Raw genomic sequence first — 22,031 nt, 5'->3', positions numbered from 1 at the left:
TTTTTATTTTTAGTCAATTTTCTTATTATTAGTACGTTTGTGTAATAATGTTTAATTTTATACCTATTTAAATGTTACTTTTATTCATATATTGTTTTAGCAAATTTAATTCATCTTTTAGATTACACTTATATTATATCAATTATAAAGCCGCTGTTTTATTTTTACTTCCAATTTGTTCCCAATATTTTAAATTTGCGCGTTGCTTATTTCATTCACCTCTCTTCCAATACTCATTTGTATGGAGGGATTAACACACCATAAGCAGTAGAAACAAATTAGTCCTAAACGCAACCTCGAAAATGTAGGTCACAAAACTAAAAAGGTCCGCACATTACAACCTCATTTAGGATCGGAGATGTTTATCATGTTCACCAACAAAGAAACACAGGCTGATTAAAACACTGGCATTACAACGTTAAGGCTGGAATACATTTAGTTATTTAGTACAACTAGAGAGGCAAGTTATCCGGATAATACTCGGAGTATGAGATGAATGTATCATCAAACATTAGGAATTCACAAATTTACCACGGCTGAAAATGTCGATCAGCCATTACATTTTTATGAAAAAGAAGCCGCGCCTCCCTTGTACCGAAATGACATTTCTTCAACCATTAGCTTCAATGGAAAACGCTCCAATTTATGGAGATGACATATCAATGTCACGTGACTTGTCGACGAGCATGTCATTTGCATACATTTGAGCGTTATTAAATGACGTTAAAGCTTTCAGAAACGCCATTTGCCTAGGAAGTAGGCTTCAGGCGCAATGAAGCTTGTTTTGCACAATAATTATTCAAAAGATTGAGACGCTAATAAAGCGATATCGTAACACGGTCTTGGTTGGAATCGAAAACCAAAACAAAATCGAAAACAGAACCGTATTTATTTCGGGAGTAAGCCTGCTGACTAGTAAGAGCGAAATTTGCTTCATTGAATGAGTTAAGTATACTCTCTATATCCGTTTACACGTTTCTACTAAGCACCAAGATAATGTAAGCCGGCCATTATGACCAATCGGGCTGGACCCTGCGGCACAAGGCACAATAGGCGATGTGATCGTGGGAGGATGAGCAGTTTCGCAACGATGACGTCACGCGATACACTTACCGTAATAGTGGAACGTTTAGGGAATGCGACCGTCTTTTATTTCTTAGACTCCGAAGTTATTAAGCGCTTAACTGTTTGACTCAAATGCGTAATAACACATGAGCGAGAGAGGTAAAGAGAAAAGTCGAAACGAAATCTACCCTATGGTCATCTCGGGGCTTATAGAAACCGTATTTGTTTTATTTAGTTGTACTTTTTTATATATACTTGGTTTCTGTTTGAACTGACGCCATACCATGAGTTTAAGTCGAAAAAAAGAATTATCCATGAAAACCAATGCTATCCTGGGCCGTGTTCATAGCTGGGGTGTCAATAATAAGTTGAGGTTCGCACCGCACAAAACGAGCGCCATGTTAGTGACCAACAAACTAAAATATGACACTCCGGTTCTGAGCATGGCTGGGAGCAGCATAGAAATGGTTAGAAAAATAAAGCTCCTGGGGCTGACCATCGATGACAAGATGACTTTTAATGAGCATACTAAAAACGTCTGCATTAAAGCCGCTGAAATTTATAAACGGCTCTCAAGAGCGGCAAAGGTAGATTGGGGTCTAAACGAGGAAATAATTAGAACAATTTACACGGCAGCAGTAGAACCGGTAATCACATACGCAGCCGCGGCCTGGGCTCCCGCTACCGCTAAGCTCGGAATACGGAAGAAGCTGAACTCAATCCAAAGAGGTTTCGCGCAGAAGCTATGCAAGTCGTACCGTACGGTGTCGCTCAACTCTGCCCTGGTGCTGTCCGGGATACTACCTTTGGACCTGCGCATACAGGAAGCAGCCGCACTGTATGAAGCCAGGAAAGGGTCGTCCCGGCACATCCCCGGAGATAGGGAGATCGAGGCTGCGGCGCGATTTGCAGAAACTCCTCATCCGGCCCTGCAGATGACCTTGGAATTCGAATGCTTGGAAGACCAAGAGCAGGTAGACAGCAGGAATGTGCAGACGGTGCGAATCTTCACCGACGGCAGCAAGATTGAGGGGAAGGTTGGCGCCGCGTTATCCATTTGGGATAATGACGGCGAAACCCGCAACCTCAAGCTTAGCCTCGCCGCATACTGCACAGTCTACCAAGCGGAATTACTGGCCATATGCAGGGCCACGGATCTGATCCTCAAGCGCCCTGAGGGTAGCTTTGGTCTGTATAGTGATTCAATGTCGGCATTGATGACGCTTGCAAACCCTGGCTCTCTCCACCCCCTGGCAGTATCGGCGCGAAAAAACCTGGCTCAGGCTTCGCACCAGGGCAAAGCTATTGCTCTGTTCTGGGTGAAAGCCCACGCTGGACTGCCGGGGAATGAGCGCGCGGATGAGCTGGCGAAGGAGGCAGCACTTTCGTCGCGGAGGAAGCCGGACTACGATCGGTGTCCGATTTCATTCATCAGAAGCCAAATCCGCATGGGATCGCTCGATGAATGGAATCGGAGATATGTATCGGGCGAGACGGCCTCGGTGACGAAGATGTTCCTACCAGATGCCATAGCTGCCTTCCGTATTGTGAAACAGGTCCGGCCCGTAGGAATAGTGACACAGGTACTAACCGGGCATGGTGGGTTCTCATCATACTTGAATCGTTTCAAGTGTAAGGGGAACCCATCGTGCATATGCGATCCAGACAAAGACGAGGACATACCGCACCTGCTGCTGGATTGCCCAGTATATGCGGCGGTGCGTCAGGACCTCGAATTTGAGCTGGACGTAAGATTAACAAACACAACTATTGCCGAATTAATTGGCAGCAAAAAATATCGTGAGAGATTCCTACGGTACTGTGTGGAAGTGGCAAAACACGCAATAAATAGAAATAGAACAGCAACAATGGTTGCATAAATATTGGTACATATTTATTAGCAACCATAAGAAAGGAAAGTAAATAAATCATAGTTAATAGTACTGTAAGTAGTTATAATAAGTAAATAAAAATTAGTAAATAAGAAATATGTAATATTAAAGGGTCCTCAAATATCCCCAGTATACAATAAGTTATAGATTAAGAAAGAAATAAATAAAAACCCCGGTGTACTAATTATTACCTGAGTACTAGTAATATAGGAATAAAAATAAATAGGCCTAGCATATGGGAATCCCACCCATCAGAATGAATGAGGAAGGATGCAAGAAAGATACAGTATGAAGAATAAAAGTGCGAGAGGAATAATTGCGAGAACTTGTATGCAAGTGGATTGTAAAAAATGTCTCCAATCATGTTGGAGGACAAGCTGTACAAAAAAAAAAAAAAAAAAAAAAAAAAAAAAAAAAAAAAAAAAAAAACCTAACCTAACCTAACCTAACCTAACCTAACCTAACCTAACCTAACCTAACCTAACCTAACCTAACCTAACCTAACCTAACCTAACCTAACCTAACCTAACCTAACCTAACCTAACCTAACCTAACCAGTCTGAGTCCAACCACGGGCCGAATCAGTCAGAAAAACATACTGCTCCGTACAAAAAATTCCTAAATATTGGGTTTTTGTGGTCGTAGAGCAACAAGCTATATACCAAAAGTTGTGTCTCGGTGCCGCGCATCCGAATTAATATCGCGAGTGAGCCGGAAAAACTTGGAAAAAATTTTAGTGACGAAAAACTGAAAAACACGTGTTTTTGACTAAGTGTGAAAACAGTTTTTGTGCTATAACTTCGCAACGAGATCTGCGACCTACTTTAAATTTTATTCCATCGTGTGAGCCTCATCAAGACGCATCTATCGACACCTCACTCGAGAAAATCGGATCATCCGCCGAAGTAGGAAACGGAAAAACAGGGTTTTTCCTAACCTCAAATTGGCACACGAGTTTCCTGAATATTGAAGTTACGACGCTGGGACTTTGCCAGTTTGAAGACCTTATTGGAGCAAGACTGAAACCGGTTAGTTTCGAATTTTATCTCTTTGGGGGGCCGAGATATTAAATATTAAAAACACCAACTTTAGGACCTTATATCTCGGAAACAAAAGCTGTGACCCCCAAATTTTTTGCTGCTGCCTGGTGCGCGCTGACCTGCCGAAGACACCTGTAAGCAGAGAAAAATTTTAGATTAATTAGATTTGTTTTTATAGTAAAATTCATGAAAATTTTGTTTTTCTTAAATTTTTTATGAAATTTTTTTAAATTATTTTATTCTGTTTTTATTATTCGAAAGTCCTTAAAATTCTTTAAATTTAACAATTTTTTTCAAAATTTTATCTTCAAAACTGACAAAGTTATACAAATATCTAGATTTTTGCCTGGAACTCTAGATCTAACTGAAAAGTTCAAATTTTTTGCTTGTATAGTGTTCCTTATATATATTGTAGTTGACTTTCGCCCAAAGACGGGCCAAATATCTTCAAAAACGGCCGAGATAGATTTCCAGACTTTGTATTTTTTTCAGTCTAGAAACTTTGGGACGCCATAACTCGGTCGTTTTTGGACTCAGACAACCCGAATTTTTTGTAGTAGCTTTAGGACTAGTTAAGGATTATTATCCTTACGTTTTCAGCAGTTTTCAGGAGCTGAAATTTTTCAGGCCTGAAAGCCATAGAATTGCGCAGAGAAGGTCGGCCTGGTATTACCTGTGAAGACCGCGTCTCTCTGCGGCTAGCGGTTGAGGAGATATAGCTGTCTAAAGACAGCGTTTGACAGCTGGGCCGCCATATTGGCTATTTTCATTTGCCCATATCTCTCGACTCGTTGGTCGTAGCGGGCCGGGGATTTTTGCGGGGGCCTTGGCAGCGTCCTCTTTATCCTGCAATCTAGTTTTCAGGCGGATCCGGCCTGAAATTTTTCGGTGTCCTGAAACTTCAATTTTCAGATAGACCCATAAAAACTGACCCAGAATAGTGAAAACACCACTGTTCTACGATCACTGGGGACGAAGTTATTTTAGTGCAAAGTTTGACTTTGACAGTTTGACAACTGTCAAACCCTCTTTTTGATTGGCTCTAGCTTCCGAACTAGTGATCCTAGAGACACGGGGTTTTCTTTGGACACACAGGCAGAACATTTTCTTTTAGATAAGCTGAAAAATTTCAGTTTTCAGGAGTCTGAAATTTTCAGGCATTTTAACATCACCACTGTATAGCCTGGATCAAGACCTGAAAAACGAGCCCAAGCACGCCCATGTACGAGCCATAGGTCCTGAGTAATTCCTACTTTAATAAATCCAGGCAGTTTTTTTTTTGAGAAAGTCTGGAATTTCAAACAGTTATATCTCCGGAACCACTCGGCATAGGAGGGCGAGATTGGGTTCGTTGAAAAGGGCTCGAGAAGGACTATTTACTGAATGTATTAAATCATTAAAAAACGAATTGGAAATCTTTTTTTTGAAATTTTTTTTAGATTTTTTATTTTTTGTATTGTAAAAAATTTTTTTTTTTTTCTTCTCTTACCTTGAATCCTCCTTGTTGTTGCTCCGCTGTATCACCTGTAACCTGTAAAATAAAAATAAAATTATTAATAAGATTAAATTCAACATTATTGTATAGTCAAATTGTAAATACCGTGTTTTGTTCTGCCAACTGAAACTCCCAACAGTCAGGATTTTGACGGTAGGCTGAATAAACCCAGCGCTACGCTAGACTTACTCTATCTAGTAGAGGAATTAACCGCGACCCATATACAATAACTGTTTAGTGTTACTGCATTAGATATAAGTACGTTTTATTTTATTTTATTTATATTATTTTTCTACTTACCTCTTCTTTACCGCTTTCCGATTTACTGTTAACTATTGACGCTTACCTCCAAGAATATGATGTCGGGCATTAGAACTCCCCCGCAAAAACCGGCAAAAGCCTCACCCAAGAAATCTGAATTGGGAGCCGCAGAGCGGCGAAGCATTGGAGACAGAATAGATGATTGGGAGGCAGTTAGGGCAGGCACAAGCGCCAGCCCCCCAATCAGGAAACCTGCAACGCAAACTGTGAAAACGCCTCCTCAATATCCAACAGGCCTGAACCCCCAACGGCTTATTAAAAGTAGAACCATAGAGGCCAGGGAGTGTGTCGCGCGGGCGAAGCTCCATTTGAACAAAGCTGGCAATCTTAAGCGAGAGATTAAAGAGGAGGTGTTGTCAGCCCTTACTAGACTCCTCTCCCTAATCAAGAACATAGAGACTGAAATGAAAAGCTTGTCAACGGAGAACGGAGAGAAGCTTAACACACCCCTTCAGCATGTGCTGGACACGGCAAGTATTCCCGAAGTAGCTCTTCAGGGTTCCCACATCGAGGAGCACGCAAAGCTCCTCCGTGAAAACAACATCATGATGGCCGACCTGAAAGAGCAAATGACCAAGCAAAAGGAACTGCTCGAAAGAGTGACTACGACCACATACGCGAGCATAACCGCTAGCACACCAGTCCAGAGTGGGGGAACACCCAGGTTCGGAGAGACTCTTCACTCAGTGGTAGTTACATCAACCGACAATCAGGACACGGGCGAAGAGGTGCTCGGTAAAATTAGGGAAGCCGTTGATGCCAAGGAGGGATGGGTTGAGGTGCGTAGGGTGAGGAAGGCCAAGGACAGAAAGGTTATTATAGGGTTGAGTACCGAGGCTGAGAGGGAAAAGCTGAAGACCAAACTGAGCGAAGTGAAAGAACACCTCATAGTAGAAGACATTAAAAATCGAGACCCACTTTTGGTTCTTCGGGGAGTGCTCAGTGTCCATAAGGACCAAGATATACTGAAGGCTTTGAAGAACCAAAACAAAGATCTTTTCGCTGGAATAGATAAAAAGGAGGACCGGATGGAGTTTCGGTACAGGAAAAGGGCGAGGAATCCACATACATGTCACGCAGTGATTAGCGTCTCACCGGTAATTTGGCAAAGGGCAACCGCCAAGAAGACAGTCCAAATCGACCTACAGCCAGTGAGAATAGAAGACCAGACTCCGCTGGTGCAGTGCACGCGCTGTTTGGGTTACGGCCATAGTAAACGATACTGCACTGGCGCGGCAGATCTCTGTAGCCACTGCGGTGGACCCCACCTTAAATCCGAATGCTCCGAATTCCTTACCGGAACTCCGCCGAAATGTAAAAATTGCGAAAAGGCGGGAATGGCAAACTCAGAGCACAATGTCTTCGACCAAACCTGCCCAATAAGAAAAAGATGGGATGCTTTGGCCCGCTCAACGGTTGCGTATTGCTGAGGGCACTCAAAGAGTTAACGTTCCCCACTGGGTTGCGCAAGCAAATCTACAACGCAAAAATCTAGCGACCCAGGAACTACTTGTCGAAGCCCAAAGTCGTCGCATAGCCGTGGCTTTGGTCCAAGAACCATACGTTGGCGGCTCGAGAAGGATGAAGAGTTATGTGGGAGCGCGAGTCTTTCAGGCCTCGGAAGGAAATGAAGGGATCACCAAGGCAGCAATAGTTGTGTTCAACCCAGACCTGAATGTAATTCAGCATCCTGGGCTGACCACGACTAACATTGCAGTAGCCGAAGTCCAAACTGAGGCGTGGAGGGTCGCGTTGATCTCATACTACTTCGAGCCTAACCAACCGATCGAGCCCTACTTGGACCAACTGAAGCAAATAGTAGGAACGCTTAAAACAGACCTTATCCTGGGAGGCGACGCCAACGCAAAGAGCAACTGGTGGGGCAGCACAACCACGGACAGCAGAGGTGAGGACTTCGTCGGGGCCCTGCATGAACTTGACCTGCACGTTCTCAACAGTGGCGTTCTTCCAACTTTCGATACCATAAGGGGAAACATTCGCTACACAAGCCATGTAGACGTGACGGCCTGTATTTATAAAATGTTAAGATCAGAAAAGGAAAGAGTGTTAATGCTCACAAGCACTAACCGTAGCAACGTTTTAGGAAGGCTATCGGTGGATTCAGATGTGCATGAAGATGTTCAGGGTTCAGGCATACCGACTCCTTTACAATTTGATGCATTTATACCTTGGGTTTGCGCACAATGGTGTGCCTCAAATAATGTTCTCGTGACCAAAATGAATCAAGGTTATTCAAATTTTATTTCTTATAAATTATGGGCTGAAACTACGTTGGTGTGCTGGATACCGTTTAAACGTTTAGTTTCAAATTTGCCAAATCATTCCCACCTTTCTTGAATTTTATCGATAACTAATATATATATTTTGTTATATTATGTAAATGTACCGATGATTCGTAACGTAACTGTTATATTTTTAAAGTTTATTGATTGCTTCAATAAACTTTAAAAATATAACAGTTTATTTCTGCCTTGAGCCATTTGACTGTTCAATCAGGCGTAAAACAACGAAGAGGATAATCTTTTATTGAATGCTTAGCTAGTGTTGTTGTTTTAACACTCATTGCTTTACCTAAATTGTAAGGCATATAATGTTCCAATGTTTATACTTTAGAGAGGAGAGGAAGTATATTGTCAATTGGCAATTTTTCGTCAAATTCTAAGTTATTCCATCTTATTACCAAATGTTCAATTATATAATTTTATTTTATACAACTTATTACTTTTCTACCTTATCTTCCGTTTTGGTAATCACTCTTTAACAGATTGATTTTATCTTTTCTATTTTAGAGGACTACGTTAGACAAGACATACGAAAATCTCGGATTTTTCGTAGAGGGAGACACAAGAGCGCAGCTCCACTAGTAGGCGATCATCATGGCTCTTCCGGATCAGACAAAGTATTCGAGTACGGAATGCATGACAGAGTTGTTCATATGAAAACAGTATATAACAATAAGCGAAAACTTGTCGAAGTAAGCATATCTGGATGCCCCTTCAAAATCTCGAGAAAAATTATTCACGCGTTTAGCCTCTGCATCTCATTTCATTCTGCTTGGAACCGACTCACTTTTCGTAGGGGTGGTCTCTCCGACGAGATCATCTACGAAATATCCAAATTACTCCCCCATTCGCATATAACAGAACTTTGTTTTGACGATTCAAGCGTTTGTCAGGGAAACTATTATATTTTACTTGAAATTGAGGCGCAGGTAAAATATTTGTCTCTAAATAGATGCAAAATAAACGACGCAGTTTGTGCTAAAATTATCTCCTGTATCGATTACGGATGTCCGTCTTCAGAAAGCCTTAGAATTTTAGAATTAGCGTCGAACGATATAACCGATGTTGGGGCTAAGCGTATTGGAACTATGTTGAGGAAGAATCGAACTTTGTTGCATCTCAATTTATCAGGAAACAAAATCACCGATAAGGGCTTCGAAGCCATCATCGGCTCTTTAAAACAATTTGCTTTGACCACCCAGGAGCAAATCGATATGAAAAGTAGAAAGATACGATACATGCAGAACAGAGCGATAGTGTACAACAGGTGCTTAGAAGAGCTGAAACAAGGTAAAAGTGAAGATGGCGAAAGTACAATAGGAAAGAAGAATATATTTAGTGTGAAGCGTATGCGAAGGAAATCAAAACGAATTCTGGACGAAAATTTGACGGCACAAGCGGAAATTATGACCACAGCCATAGTGGGAGATTTCAAGGATCCCTATTGTGGCGATAATGTTATCAATCAGGATGGTTACATATATTCGAAGGGTAACCTTATTTTTTCTTCTTTGAACATCGCATATAATGATTTGGAGTATCAGTCAATCCTTAAAATTCGGGACGTGGTAACATATCAGGCGGAGGTTGAAAAAGTTTTGCCTGAAACTGGTCTGATCCGGATTACGTTGGATGGGAACTGGATGCCCCCGAAGTGCGAGGAGCTTGATGTAATCGACGCGTGTTTGAAGAAAGTTATTTCTGATTTGACGCCTACGCCTCGAAAGACTCGAACATCATCGCTGATAAGAAAATTGATGTCGAAAACACACACTCAGTGATTATGAAAAGGTAATGTATAAGAAGAAGGCTGTTTGAGTTTTTTTATACTCCGATTTAGTAAGTTCGTTCATTCAGAAGGAATGAAGAAACTTTATTTTCTAAGACCAAAGAAATGACGTGGTTCTCAAAGCCTTACGATTAAGTACTGTTTCATAAGTTTTGTTTGGTTGTATACTGTATTTAGTACACCAGGTATTTAGTTATTAAATATATTTAAACTTTGCAGGTACAGTCAGGTAATCAGTTCATTTATTCACTTTAGATCTTTTAAGTATCAGAAATACGTTTTAAGTTTACGTTTAATTTAGTTTAGCATAATTGTTTGAATTATTGTGTACCTAATACTAATAAAGTGTATGTACAATATGAATGAATTGATTTTATTCCTAACCATCCTACCCTTATCTTATGTAGGGTATAGCCATGCTTTGGAAGAGTCAGCGGACCAACAACCATGTTTAAAATTATGTTATTGCAGTTGTATAAGTGTGATAGCGCACTACATGGCGTAGAGGGGTGTCTCTCTTCCACATCTGCATTAATACTCAATACTGAATGATTTATTGCGTTCCATAATATACATGATGGTCTTGAAAATGTAATGATACAGAACCATTATTGTTGGGCACAGCAATAACTTAGGAGAGAGGAAGCAGTAATAGCCTTATATTTAATAGTACACTTCAAAAAACTTATTTTTATCTTTCTATGGTAATTTTCCTTTATAAGATGGTAGGCCCCCACGATTGTCGTTCAGGGAAAGAGGAAGGTTTGACGCTGCTTGGTATATGTTTACACAGCAAAGTCAGTTAAAACTTTAGGACACACCTATTTCTTTGAAATCTGTGACTTGTGAGTGCGGACATGCCATATTTATAAACGAAATGGGGTACGCAACTAATATCTTTTGAACCTGTTATAAATTACTCTCTTTTATGTTAAAGGCATTTAAAAGGATTACACACGCAGCAACAAGGCAATGCTAGTAAAATACGTTCAAATGATTTGTGTGAATGTTTTCCAAAACACTGTTTAAAGATTTTGAGTTTTATGATTCTTCAGTATAAGTACTGAGTAATCACAAACTCGCAAAGTATAAATACGATCTGTAAGTGCAGGAGAAAAAAAGAAACAAGACCTCCTTTTTCGGTGTAAGTTTTGATCAAGCAATCTATGAACTTCGTAGTCGTGACCCTTGATTGACATAATTCAAAAGTTGCACATACATCATTGGTCACATGAACATCTCAACAGTTTTTCATTGTAAAAATATACATTAGTTTTCATATATCGTATTTATAACATTTGATATAATTTAATTTTTTATTGTGTTTTTTTGTTCTTGTGAAATGACGCTGAGGGCGGTGTCATTGAGATCGTTTAAGCTAGATAAAGTAGAACTGACAAGATCATTACTCTCCCTCCGTTCTGAGGATGGGAAACCAGGGAAACCATTAGACTTCGATGAATTTATAGGAACATCATGCAAACACTTCGACTGCCCGATTTCTGTAACTGTCGGAAAAGAAATCAATCGAGGTAAGAATCTTCCGCTATATTATCCTTATGCAAAAATTTTGTTTGTGAATAAGTCGTTAGAGTGCCATAATAAAATAAAATTGAAGAGTTTGAAGCACCTGGAACTCCTGGTCCGAGTTGACAAATTATTTCAGCGTTCGATCTAATAAGTAGTCTTTTCAATTAAAGACGATACAATTATACCTTACATAATATTATAAAACGAGGAGTTGAATGGTAATGTTTATTAAAATACGTTATATATATTTACAGTAAAAAAACAATATTAAAAGTTAGTGGGTGCTTTTCCAAGCTGCATTCCCGATTTTCAGAGCCTCTCGTTCGTTACAATTCACTCCGTTTTAATTTCTAGATGCCGTATCTAAAAGTGGAAAGAAATATGAATCAAAATCAAAATTCAAACGCAAGAGTATCATCCCTCAGTTGACAGATATAGTAACTTCCGATGATGATACCAGGACAGAGAAGTCGCTAGTACTCGATGATCACACTTTACTTGTCATGACGTATTACGATCATTTGAATCGACTGACAGAAATACATATGAACAAATATCAGTACCATGCTATTCCGTGGGTTCTCATGCGACTCATAGCGTTGATAGCTCCCTTCAATAAAAATCTGCAAAAGTTTGTAATAAAGGGTTGTAAGGTTGATATGTACACCATTCATGAATTGAGTAAGTTGCTTCCCCTTACTAATATAACCGAAGTTTGTCTCGATCAATCACCTCTTCGAGAAGGCAACTACGACGTTCTTCTATGCGACACATCTTCTATACGAAGTCTATCGCTAGCTAGGTGCAATATAAATGATATTGTGTGTGAACGTATTGCCGCAAGACTGAAATACTTAGAGCCTGCTGAAAATACACTGGTTACTCTAAATCTGTCTACCAACTACATAACGGACGTCGGAGCTGAACATTTAGGAGCTGCCCTCAGAACTAATAGACATTTGCGGTATTTGAACGTAGCGGGCAATCAAATAACTGACGTCGGTGCAAACTTCATCTTTGAAGTACTTAAACAATTTCCTTTGACCTCAGAAGAAATAATAGCCAAGCGTAAGCGACTTGCGGATTATTTGAATAAAAAACAAGAACTTATCCACAGAGGTCTTTGTGAATTCAAACTGGAAGATCATACTTCAAAAAAGTCATCGAAAAGATCAGCGCCTTCGAGGGGTCACAGTGCTAGAAAAGAAAAAGTGAGAGAGAGTTTGTCAGACGAAGGGATGAAGGCGAAGGTGGAAATAATGGTTGCAGATATGATGGGGCCCTTCGAAGACCCTTTTGGCGTTGAAACAACTAAGGTGTTGAATGGGCATTGCTTCAGTGTAGGTAACTTAGTGCTTTGCTATTTAAACTTGGCTTACAACAACTTAACTTTCGCAAGCATTCAGCAGCTGATCTCTTTGTTATCATACCAGCAGAGAACAAAAACAGCTCGTCTGTGTGGGCTTCTAAATATCATTGTGGAAGGTAATTATTTGCCTGAGGAATGTAAGGAATTGAAGGATCTGAGTATCTTGCTCAAAAATATCCAGTGTTTTGGTGGTCGATCTTTGACAGACAAGATGTCAAACAAGAAGAAATCAACTGTTATTATATCCAACCAAGAGAAAGCACTCAGTGAATAAGAGAATGAGAGGGGAAATGAGATCGTGATGAGCCTGGTGCCTATTATGACATTGAGCTTTTTTTAAGTGACTTTTCACTGAGATCATTTGGTACGCGACTTCTAAGCCCTTGAAGTTTGTATGTATATAATTATCGGCGGGTATCGGAAACTGGTGTACCCTTGAAGAAGAATAAGGAACATCCCAAAACAATAGTGCGTACAGTTGCTTATTCGTTTATTGGATTACAATTGTGTATTTACAAAAAGTGACATTAACGTCTAAGCTTTTACATGTCTACGTTAACGTAGTTATCAGGTTTTTTTTTACATTTATTTTTTCTTAATAACGAATACTAGTTTTGGTAACTTTCGTTTTGAACTACACTCAAGGAACTCTTTTAAGTCTAATTTTGATTTCACATTTTTTTTGTTTTATCTACTAAAGTTAAACATTAAAAACAAACTATCACGGATATAACAACTAAAGATATTATTTCTTATGATTATACACCTACTTATAGTTTAAACAAGTCAGCACCAACTTTTTCGTTTGTCAAAATTGTGCTTAATACTGGCTCCCGTTATTAGGGTATTTATTCCTAATTATTCGGGTATGTACTTACAACTACGTATCTATGTTTATGTAATATCGAATCCAAATATAATCAGGTACACGTAGGCTTTTTCTAGTCTTTTTTTCCTGGCATTGCCTATATTTTAGGGGCACCTCTAGTTTCTAGGTGGGAGATATTCTCTGTTCGGTTTTTGAGCTGGTCGTCCTCGGTTCCCATTCTGGTAACCAGGCCCACTTGGTCTACCTGACGGATAGCCTTGATTCCCAGGACTTGATCCAGGGTAGGATGTGCTCGGTCCGGATCCTGGGTAACCAGATCCTGTGCTTCCAGGTCCTGTCGATGGTCCTTGCGGGCCGCTAGGGTAAGATCCTGGTCCTTGATAGTTTGGATAGTTTCCAGAGTTTTGGGATCCAGGGTAACCGTCAGACGTTCCCTGAGATCCAGGATAGCTCCCAGATGGACCTTGTGAGCTAGGGTAACCTCCTGATGAACTTTGAGAACCTGGGTAAGAGCTGGTCAATGTGACTGAAGGATATGGTGTTGTAGGCCCGGAGCTTCCCGGATAGCTTGATGGTCGTGAGGTACCTGATCCTGGATATGAAGACGGTCCCTGCGGTCCTCTATTTCCTGGGTACGAAGAGCCAGGGTAATCATTGAAGCTAGAAGGGTAGTCCTGATTTGATTGTGATCCTGTTTTAGAGTAGTCGTATAGTTTAGCGTTCAGTTGGTACAAACCAGGAGCAGACTCACAGGTGAACTGGTTCCACCAGACGCATACAAAGTCCTCTTGTGAGAAGATGGTTCCGTTTGGACAGAGGAAGTCATAGGTCCTGTTGTTTGAGCAAACGTGGAATACTTGGCAACGTGCGTCGACATCAGCATAGTAACCAGGTAACTGTTGAGACTTGCAGCTGAACGAAGTTTGAGGAATGTATGAAAGTACAGGATAATCAATTTCGGGTTCACCAGGAATAGCTGAATAGTCACCGCCTTCGTAGCTACCAGTGTCAGAAAAACTTGTAGTACCGTAATTAGAGCCAGGTTGTCCAGGATAGTTTTGACCTTGTCCGGGGTATCTTGATCCTTGACCTGGATACCTAGTAGGCCCTCGTCCTTGATTGTAGGAGTTATCGGACTGTCCGGGATAGCCACCAGAGGGCCCACTGGGGCCTTGTCCTGGGTATGACGAGCCGGGGTATCCTGGTCTCTGGTTTCCTGAGTTAGGGTAGTTTTGTGGTCCTGACGGGTAGCCTGTGGTTGGACCTCCGTTGCCGTTATAGTCGTCGCTCTGAGGTCTGAGGGAGTAGGATGGGGTGGTGCTGCCTGACCCGGGTGATGTCCCGGGCCGGCTCGACGATGTTCCCTGGCCGAAGGGTCGGTTGGGCCTGTTGTAGTCATACCCGTTCTGAGCGATGACACCGGCCAGCAGCACTGGAACATAATAAGTTGTCATTTATAATTAATTGTTTTATGATTTTTTAATTCTTATGCTACTATGTTTAATTACTTATTTTTATTTTTAGTCAATTTTCTTATTATTAGTACGTTTGTGTAATAATGTTTAATTTTATACCTATTTAAATGTTACTTTTATTCATATATTGTTTTAGCAAATTTAATTCATCTTTTAGATTACACTTATATTATATCAATTATAAAGCCGCTGTTTTATTTTTACTTCCAATTTGTTCCCAATATTTTAAATTTGCGCGTTGCTTATTTCATTCACCTCTCTTCCAATACTCATTTGTATGGAGGGATTAACACACCATAAGCAGTAGAAACAAATTAGTCCTAAACGCAACCTCGAAAATGTAGGTCACAAAACTAAAAAGGTCCGCACATTACAACCTCATTTAGGATCGGAGATGTTTATCATGTTCACCAACAAAGAAACACAGGCTGATTAAAACACTGGCATTACAACGTTAAGGCTGGAATACATTTAGTTATTTAGTACAACTAGAGAGGCAAGTTATCCGGATAATACTCGGAGTATGAGATGAATGTATCATCAAACATTAGGAATTCACAAATTTACCACGGCTGAAAATGTCGATCAGCCATTACATTTTTATGAAAAAGAAGCCGCGCCTCCCTTGTACCGAAATGACATTTCTTCAACCATTAGCTTCAATGGAAAACGCTCCAATTTATGGAGATGACATATCAATGTCACGTGACTTGTCGACGAGCATGTCATTTGCATACATTTGAGCGTTATTAAATGACGTTAAAGCTTTCAGAAACGCCATTTGCCTAGGAAGTAGGCTTCAGGCGCAATGAAGCTTGTTTGCACAATAATTATTCAAAGATTGAGACGCTAATAAAGCGATATCGTAACACGGTCTTGGTTGGAATCGAAAACCAAAACAAAATCGAAAACAGAACCGTATTTATTTCGGGAGTAAGCCTGCTGACTAGTAAGAGCGAAATTTGCTTCATTGAATGAGTTAAGTATACTCTCTATATCCGTTTACACGTTTCTACTAAGCACCAAGATAATGTAAGCCGGCCATTATGACCAATCGGGCTGGACCCTGCGGCACAAGGCACAATAGGCGATGTGATCGTGGGAGGATGAGCAGTTTCGCAACGATGACGTCACGCGATACACTTACCGTAATAGTGGAACGTTTAGGGAATGCGACCGTCTTTTATTTCTTAGACTCCGAAGTTATTAAGCGCTTAACTGTTTGACTCAAATGCGTAATAACACATGAGCGAGAGAGGTAAAGAGAAAAGTCGAAACGAAATCTACCCTATGGTCATCTCGGGGCTTATAGAAACCGTATTTGTTTTATTTAGTTGTACTTTTTTATATATACTTGGTTTCTGTTTGAACTGACGCCATACCATGAGTTTAAGTCGAAAAAAAGAATTATCCATGAAAACCAATGCTATCCTGGGCCGTGTTCATAGCTGGGGTGTCAATAATAAGTTGAGGTTCGCACCGCACAAAACGAGCGCCATGTTAGTGACCAACAAACTAAAATATGACACTCCGGTTCTGAGCATGGCTGGGAGCAGCATAGAAATGGTTAGAAAAATAAAGCTCCTGGGGCTGACCATCGATGACAAGATGACTTTTAATGAGCATACTAAAAACGTCTGCATTAAAGCCGCTGAAATTTATAAACGGCTCTCAAGAGCGGCAAAGGTAGATTGGGGTCTAAACGAGGAAATAATTAGAACAATTTACACGGCAGCAGTAGAACCGGTAATCACATACGCAGCCGCGGCCTGGGCTCCCGCTACCGCTAAGCTCGGAATACGGAAGAAGCTGAACTCAATCCAAAGAGGTTTCGCGCAGAAGCTATGCAAGTCGTACCGTACGGTGTCGCTCAACTCTGCCCTGGTGCTGTCCGGGATACTACCTTTGGACCTGCGCATACAGGAAGCAGCCGCACTGTATGAAGCCAGGAAAGGGTCGTCCCGGCACATCCCCGGAGATAGGGAGATCGAGGCTGCGGCGCGATTTGCAGAAACTCCTCATCCGGCCCTGCAGATGACCTTGGAATTCGAATGCTTGGAAGACCAAGAGCAGGTAGACAGCAGGAATGTGCAGACGGTGCGAATCTTCACCGACGGCAGCAAGATTGAGGGGAAGGTTGGCGCCGCGTTATCCATTTGGGATAATGACGGCGAAACCCGCAACCTCAAGCTTAGCCTCGCCGCATACTGCACAGTCTACCAAGCGGAATTACTGGCCATATGCAGGGCCACGGATCTGATCCTCAAGCGCCCTGAGGGTAGCTTTGGTCTGTATAGTGTCCGATTTCATTCATCAGAAGCCAAATCCGCATGGGATCGCTCGATGAATGGAATCGGAGATATGTATCGGGCGAGACGGCCTCGGTGACGAAGATGTTCCTACCAGATGCCATAGCTGCCTTCCGTATTGTGAAACAGGTCCGGCCCGTAGGAATAGTGACACAGGTACTAACCGGGCATGGTGGGTTCTCATCATACTTGAATCGTTTCAAGTGTAAGGGGAACCCATCGTGCATATGCGATCCAGACAAAGACGAGGACATACCGCACCTGCTGCTGGATTGCCCAGTATATGCGGCGGTGCGTCAGGACCTCGAATTTGAGCTGGACGTAAGATTAACAAACACAACTATTGCCGAATTAATTGGCAGCAAAAAATATCGTGAGAGATTCCTACGGTACTGTGTGGAAGTGGCAAAACACGCAATAAATAGAAATAGAACAGCAACAATGGTTGCATAAATATTGGTACATATTTATTAGCAACCATAAGAAAGGAAAGTAAATAAATCATAGTTAATAGTACTGTAAGTAGTTATAATAAGTAAATAAAAATTAGTAAATAAGAAATATGTAATATTAAAGGGTCCTCAAATATCCCCAGTATACAATAAGTTATAGATTAAGAAAGAAATAAATAAAAACCCCGGTGTACTAATTATTACCTGAGTACTAGTAATATAGGAATAAAAATAAATAGGCCTAGCATATGGGAATCCCACCCATCAGAATGAATGAGGAAGGATGCAAGAAAGATACAGTATGAAGAATAAAAGTGCGAGAGGAATAATTGCGAGAACTTGTATGCAAGTGGATTGTAAAAAATGTCTCCAATCATGTTGGAGGACAAGCGTAAGTAACGGGTCAAAAAATTAATACACGAACGGTAACGAACATCGAAATTTAAAAAAATAATCTTTCTCTCGATACAAATGAAGTTTACATCGATTATAACTGACGTCTATTAGCCGTTCCTCCTGTAAATCTCGATCGTAATATCAATAATACAACAACGAAACAAGCAAGCGCTCAGACAATATATTACATAGATATGTAGATGTAAACAAACGAATAACACAACAAGAACGCTAAACGAAACTAACTCGCACTCTCACTTCGTACATATACACCACGACGGCACGGGCAAGCTGTGACAAGCCGCTTGAGAGCGAGAACACACCTCGAACGAACATACATACTAGGTACCTACCTACCTAACTACAATATAAATGCAAAAAAAATATATCATGGTGGGTGATCTTAGCGTCTTAAACGCATCTCTAACTATGCATACATATATGTATTATAGTACCTACTAACTAGTAGTAGTAGTAGTAGTAGTAGTAGTAACCAGAAACCCAGCAGGCACGCGCGCTCGCGCGGGGGGGGGGGGGGGTGCTTGCGTTCCTGCCTTCATAGGCGTCTGTGTCACACCACACCAATGAAGACTCAAACACTCACCAAGTCGTTGAACCTAGACAAACACCCAGGCACCCCCCCCCCCCCCCCCCCGGCCACACACCCCCGCTCTGCAGCGCCTCAGGTTCTTTTGTGGTGGTCGATGTTAGTTCTTCAGGTTGATGGAGGCCACCCTCTCAACATATTCAATACCAATATCTGGGTGGGTGGGGGAGGAGCGGAGGGGGGAGGGTAGGGGCGGGGGCTAGGTCTCCACTGTCGGCTTTCACTCACCTCGAGGGTAGGTAGTGTTTGAATGACACCACCGACGATCCCTGATCTGCTGATCTCGAAACTTTTCAGTTCACTCGGTCGCTTGGTACGTGGATATCTCATCGTATAACGTATTTCTCCTCCGATACTATATACGTTTAAGTTTGCAACAATGTCATGCGGCGCGCGCAGATGCGCGCACGTATGATGTTGTGCGCGTGCGCGTGCGCAGCTTTCAGCGACTTAACGTTGACACGCGAACATTATTATGTTAGTGTGTTTCACGTTAAGTCGCTGAATGTCGTCTACGAACGAAAAATGGACGACACACACATGTAGTAATATTATTATGAAGATGATCAACACACATACATATTATATATATATATATAAGTGTATATATATATATTAGTATGTAAGTGTGTAGTACTGTGTGTGTTGTGCGTTTGTGTAACTTCAACTGTGTGGACCGTCGGTTCGTAACAACGTTACGATTCGTTAACGGTTCAAATGTTATAAAATATGACTTTAATCGTGACGTGATCGATTCAAACGCGCACGGATACGCTAATGTGAATCTTTCGCGAGTTCAATCACGATTATTTATTTTTGTGTAAATAGTATTGTTCTATATACGCATTATTATATGATTACATATATAAACTAAACAATGAATATAGTGAATACGGACTCTGTACAATCCGGGCAATTAAATCGTTGTTTGACGTATTTTATTATGTTAACCGAGATTATTATTAAAGTGAATGAAATCGTGTCTCGATACGAACGTTCACCATCGGGGTTTTTTCATTATATTGTACCCTTATAGGCGTCGTCGTAGTCGTCGTCGTCGTCGTCGAAAACAATATTCGTCTCAATTATTATACGAGCTCGCCCGTACAAGCGTCTGCGTTAATCCGTCGACGCGCGGAATGAGGATTTCTCGTAAGTATCGATATAGAGAGAGGACGGTATACGTGTGTACCACCGCAATCGAAAATCGAAACGAACGAGAACGTCTTTCATATGAATGAAGCTCCCTGGTTGATCCTGCCAGTAGTTATATGCTTGTCTCAAAGATTAAGCCATGCATGTCTCAGTGCAAGCCGTATTAAGGCGATACCGCGAATGGCTCAATATATCAGTTTTGGTTCCTTAGATCTTACTCAGTTACTTGGATAACTGTGGTAATTCTAGAGCTAATACATGCAATCAGAACTCTGACCAGTGATGGGATGAGTGCTTTTATTAGATCAAAACCAATCGACGGATGGCCATGTGTCTGAAGTCGTTAATTTTGATGAATCTGGATAACTTTTGCCGATCGCATGGTCCAGTACCGGCGACGCATCTTTCAAATGTCTGCCTTATCAACTTTCGATGGTAGTTTCTGCGACTACCATGGTTGTCACGGGTAACGGGGAATCAGGGTTCGATTCCGGAGAGGGAGCCTGAGAAACGGCTACCACATCCAAGGAAGGCAGCAGGCGCGCAAATTACCCACTCCCGGCACGGGAGGTAGTGACGAAAAATAACGATACGGGACTCTTACGAGGCCTCGTAATCGGAATGAGTACACTTTAAATATTTTAACGAGGAACAATTGGAGGGCAAGTCTGGTGCCAGCAGCCGCGGTAATTCCAGCTCCAATAGCGTATACTAAAATTGTTGCGGTTAAAAAGCTCGTAGTTGCATTTGTGCGCCGCGCTGTCGGTGCACCGCATCCGCGGTGATACTGACACGTCTGCGGAGCATATCGTCGGTGAGCCGGCGGTAATACGCCGGTTCAATATCAAAATCCTATCGCGGTGCTCTTCGGTGAGTGTCGAGGTGGGCCGACAATTTTACTTTGAACAAATTAGAGTGCTCAAAGCGGGCTCAAAATGCTGCTTGAATATTTCGTGCATGGAATAATAGAATATGATCTCGGTTCTATTTTGTTGGTTTTCAGAACTCCGAGGTAATGATTAATAGGGATAACTGGGGGCATTCGTATTGCGACGTTAGAGGTGAAATTCTTGGATCGTCGCAAGACGAACATCAGCGAAAGCATTTGCCAAAGGTGTTTTCATCAATCAAGAACGAAAGTTAGAGGTTCGAAGGCGATTAGATACCGCCCTAGTTCTAACCGTAAATATGTCATCTAGCGATCCGCCGACGTTACTACAATGGCTCGGCGGGCAGCTTCCGGAAACCAAAGATTTTGGACTCCGGGGGAGTATGGTTGCAAAGCTGAAACTTAAAGGAATTGACGGAAGGGCACCACCAGGAGTGGAGCCTGCGGCTTAATTTGACTCAACACGGGAAATCTCACCAGGCCCGGACACCGGAAGGATTGACAGATTAACAGCTCTTTCTTGATTCGGTGGGTGGTGGTGCATGGCCGTTCTTAGTTGGTGGAGCGATTTGTCTGGTTAATTCCGGTAACGAACGAGACTCTAGCCTGCTAAATAGGCGTCGTCATTTAGGTGTGCGTGGCTACGCGTCACGCAACTCACTGGCGACGTATTAAAATTCTTCTTAGAGGGACCGGCGGCTTCGAGCCGCACGAGATTGAGCAATAACAGGTCTGTGATGCCCTTAGATGTCCTGGGCCGCACGCGCGCTACACTGAAGGAATCAGCATGTTCTCCCTGGCCTAGAGGCCCGGGCAACCCGCTGAAACTCCTTCGTGCTGGGATTGGGGTTTGCAATTATCCCCCATAAACGAGGAATTCCTAGTAAGCGCGAGTCATAAGCTCGCGTTGATTACGTCCCTGCCCTTTGTACACACCGCCCGTCGCTACTACCGATTGAATGATTTAGTGAGGTCTTCGGACCGACACGCGGTGGCTTCACGGCCGTCGGCGTTGCTGGGAAGTTGACCAAACTTGATCATTTAGAGGAAGTAAAAGTCGTAACAAGGTTTCCGTAGGGGAACCTGCGGAAGGATCATTAACGATGTACCGTTTT

At 41.8% G+C, this 22,031-nt stretch overlaps 4 protein-coding genes and 1 non-coding gene across 5 annotated transcripts; 4 read left to right on the top strand and 1 right to left on the bottom strand.

The window, feature by feature from the left end:
- Positions 1-47: 47 nt before the first annotated feature.
- Positions 48-18,260, top strand: LOC113506922. The gene is made up of 2 exons (XM_026889773.1): positions 48-2,507; positions 17,433-18,260. Exons 1-2 carry the CDS (start codon positions 1,350-1,352, stop codon positions 17,868-17,870), a joined length of 1,596 nt encoding a protein of 531 aa, XP_026745574.1. The 5' UTR covers positions 48-1,349; the 3' UTR covers positions 17,871-18,260.
- Positions 4,273-10,268, top strand: LOC113506921. The gene is made up of 2 exons (XM_026889772.1): positions 4,273-8,061; positions 8,624-10,268. The coding sequence occupies exons 1-2, from the start codon at positions 7,209-7,211 to the stop codon at positions 9,895-9,897; spliced, it is 2,127 nt and encodes a 708-aa protein (XP_026745573.1). The 5' UTR covers positions 4,273-7,208; the 3' UTR covers positions 9,898-10,268.
- Positions 10,806-13,740, top strand: LOC113506923 (leucine-rich repeat-containing protein 71-like). Its single transcript, XM_026889774.1, has 2 exons — positions 10,806-11,437; positions 11,790-13,740. The coding sequence occupies exons 1-2, from the start codon at positions 11,248-11,250 to the stop codon at positions 13,076-13,078; spliced, it is 1,479 nt and encodes a 492-aa protein (XP_026745575.1). The 5' UTR covers positions 10,806-11,247; the 3' UTR covers positions 13,079-13,740.
- On the bottom strand, positions 13,752-15,133 carry LOC113506924 (calcium-binding protein P-like). The gene has a single exon (XM_026889775.1). The coding sequence runs from the start codon at positions 15,085-15,087 to the stop codon at positions 13,789-13,791; it is 1,299 nt and encodes a 432-aa protein (XP_026745576.1). The 5' UTR covers positions 15,088-15,133; the 3' UTR covers positions 13,752-13,788.
- A 1,856-nt stretch (positions 18,261-20,116) lies between the features above and the next one.
- On the top strand, positions 20,117-22,016 carry LOC113506930. The gene has a single exon (XR_003401770.1). It is a non-coding gene; the product is annotated as a small subunit ribosomal RNA (ribosomal RNA).
- The last annotated feature ends 15 nt before the right edge of the window (positions 22,017-22,031 follow it).

Source organism: Trichoplusia ni, unplaced genomic scaffold (genome assembly GCF_003590095.1).
Source record: "Trichoplusia ni isolate ovarian cell line Hi5 unplaced genomic scaffold, tn1 tig00000143, whole genome shotgun sequence".
In the NCBI taxonomy this organism is placed as follows: domain Eukaryota; kingdom Metazoa; phylum Arthropoda; class Insecta; order Lepidoptera; family Noctuidae; genus Trichoplusia; species Trichoplusia ni.
Note: the sequence above shows the minus strand (reverse complement) of the source record. Positions and strands in the feature narration are given on the sequence as shown.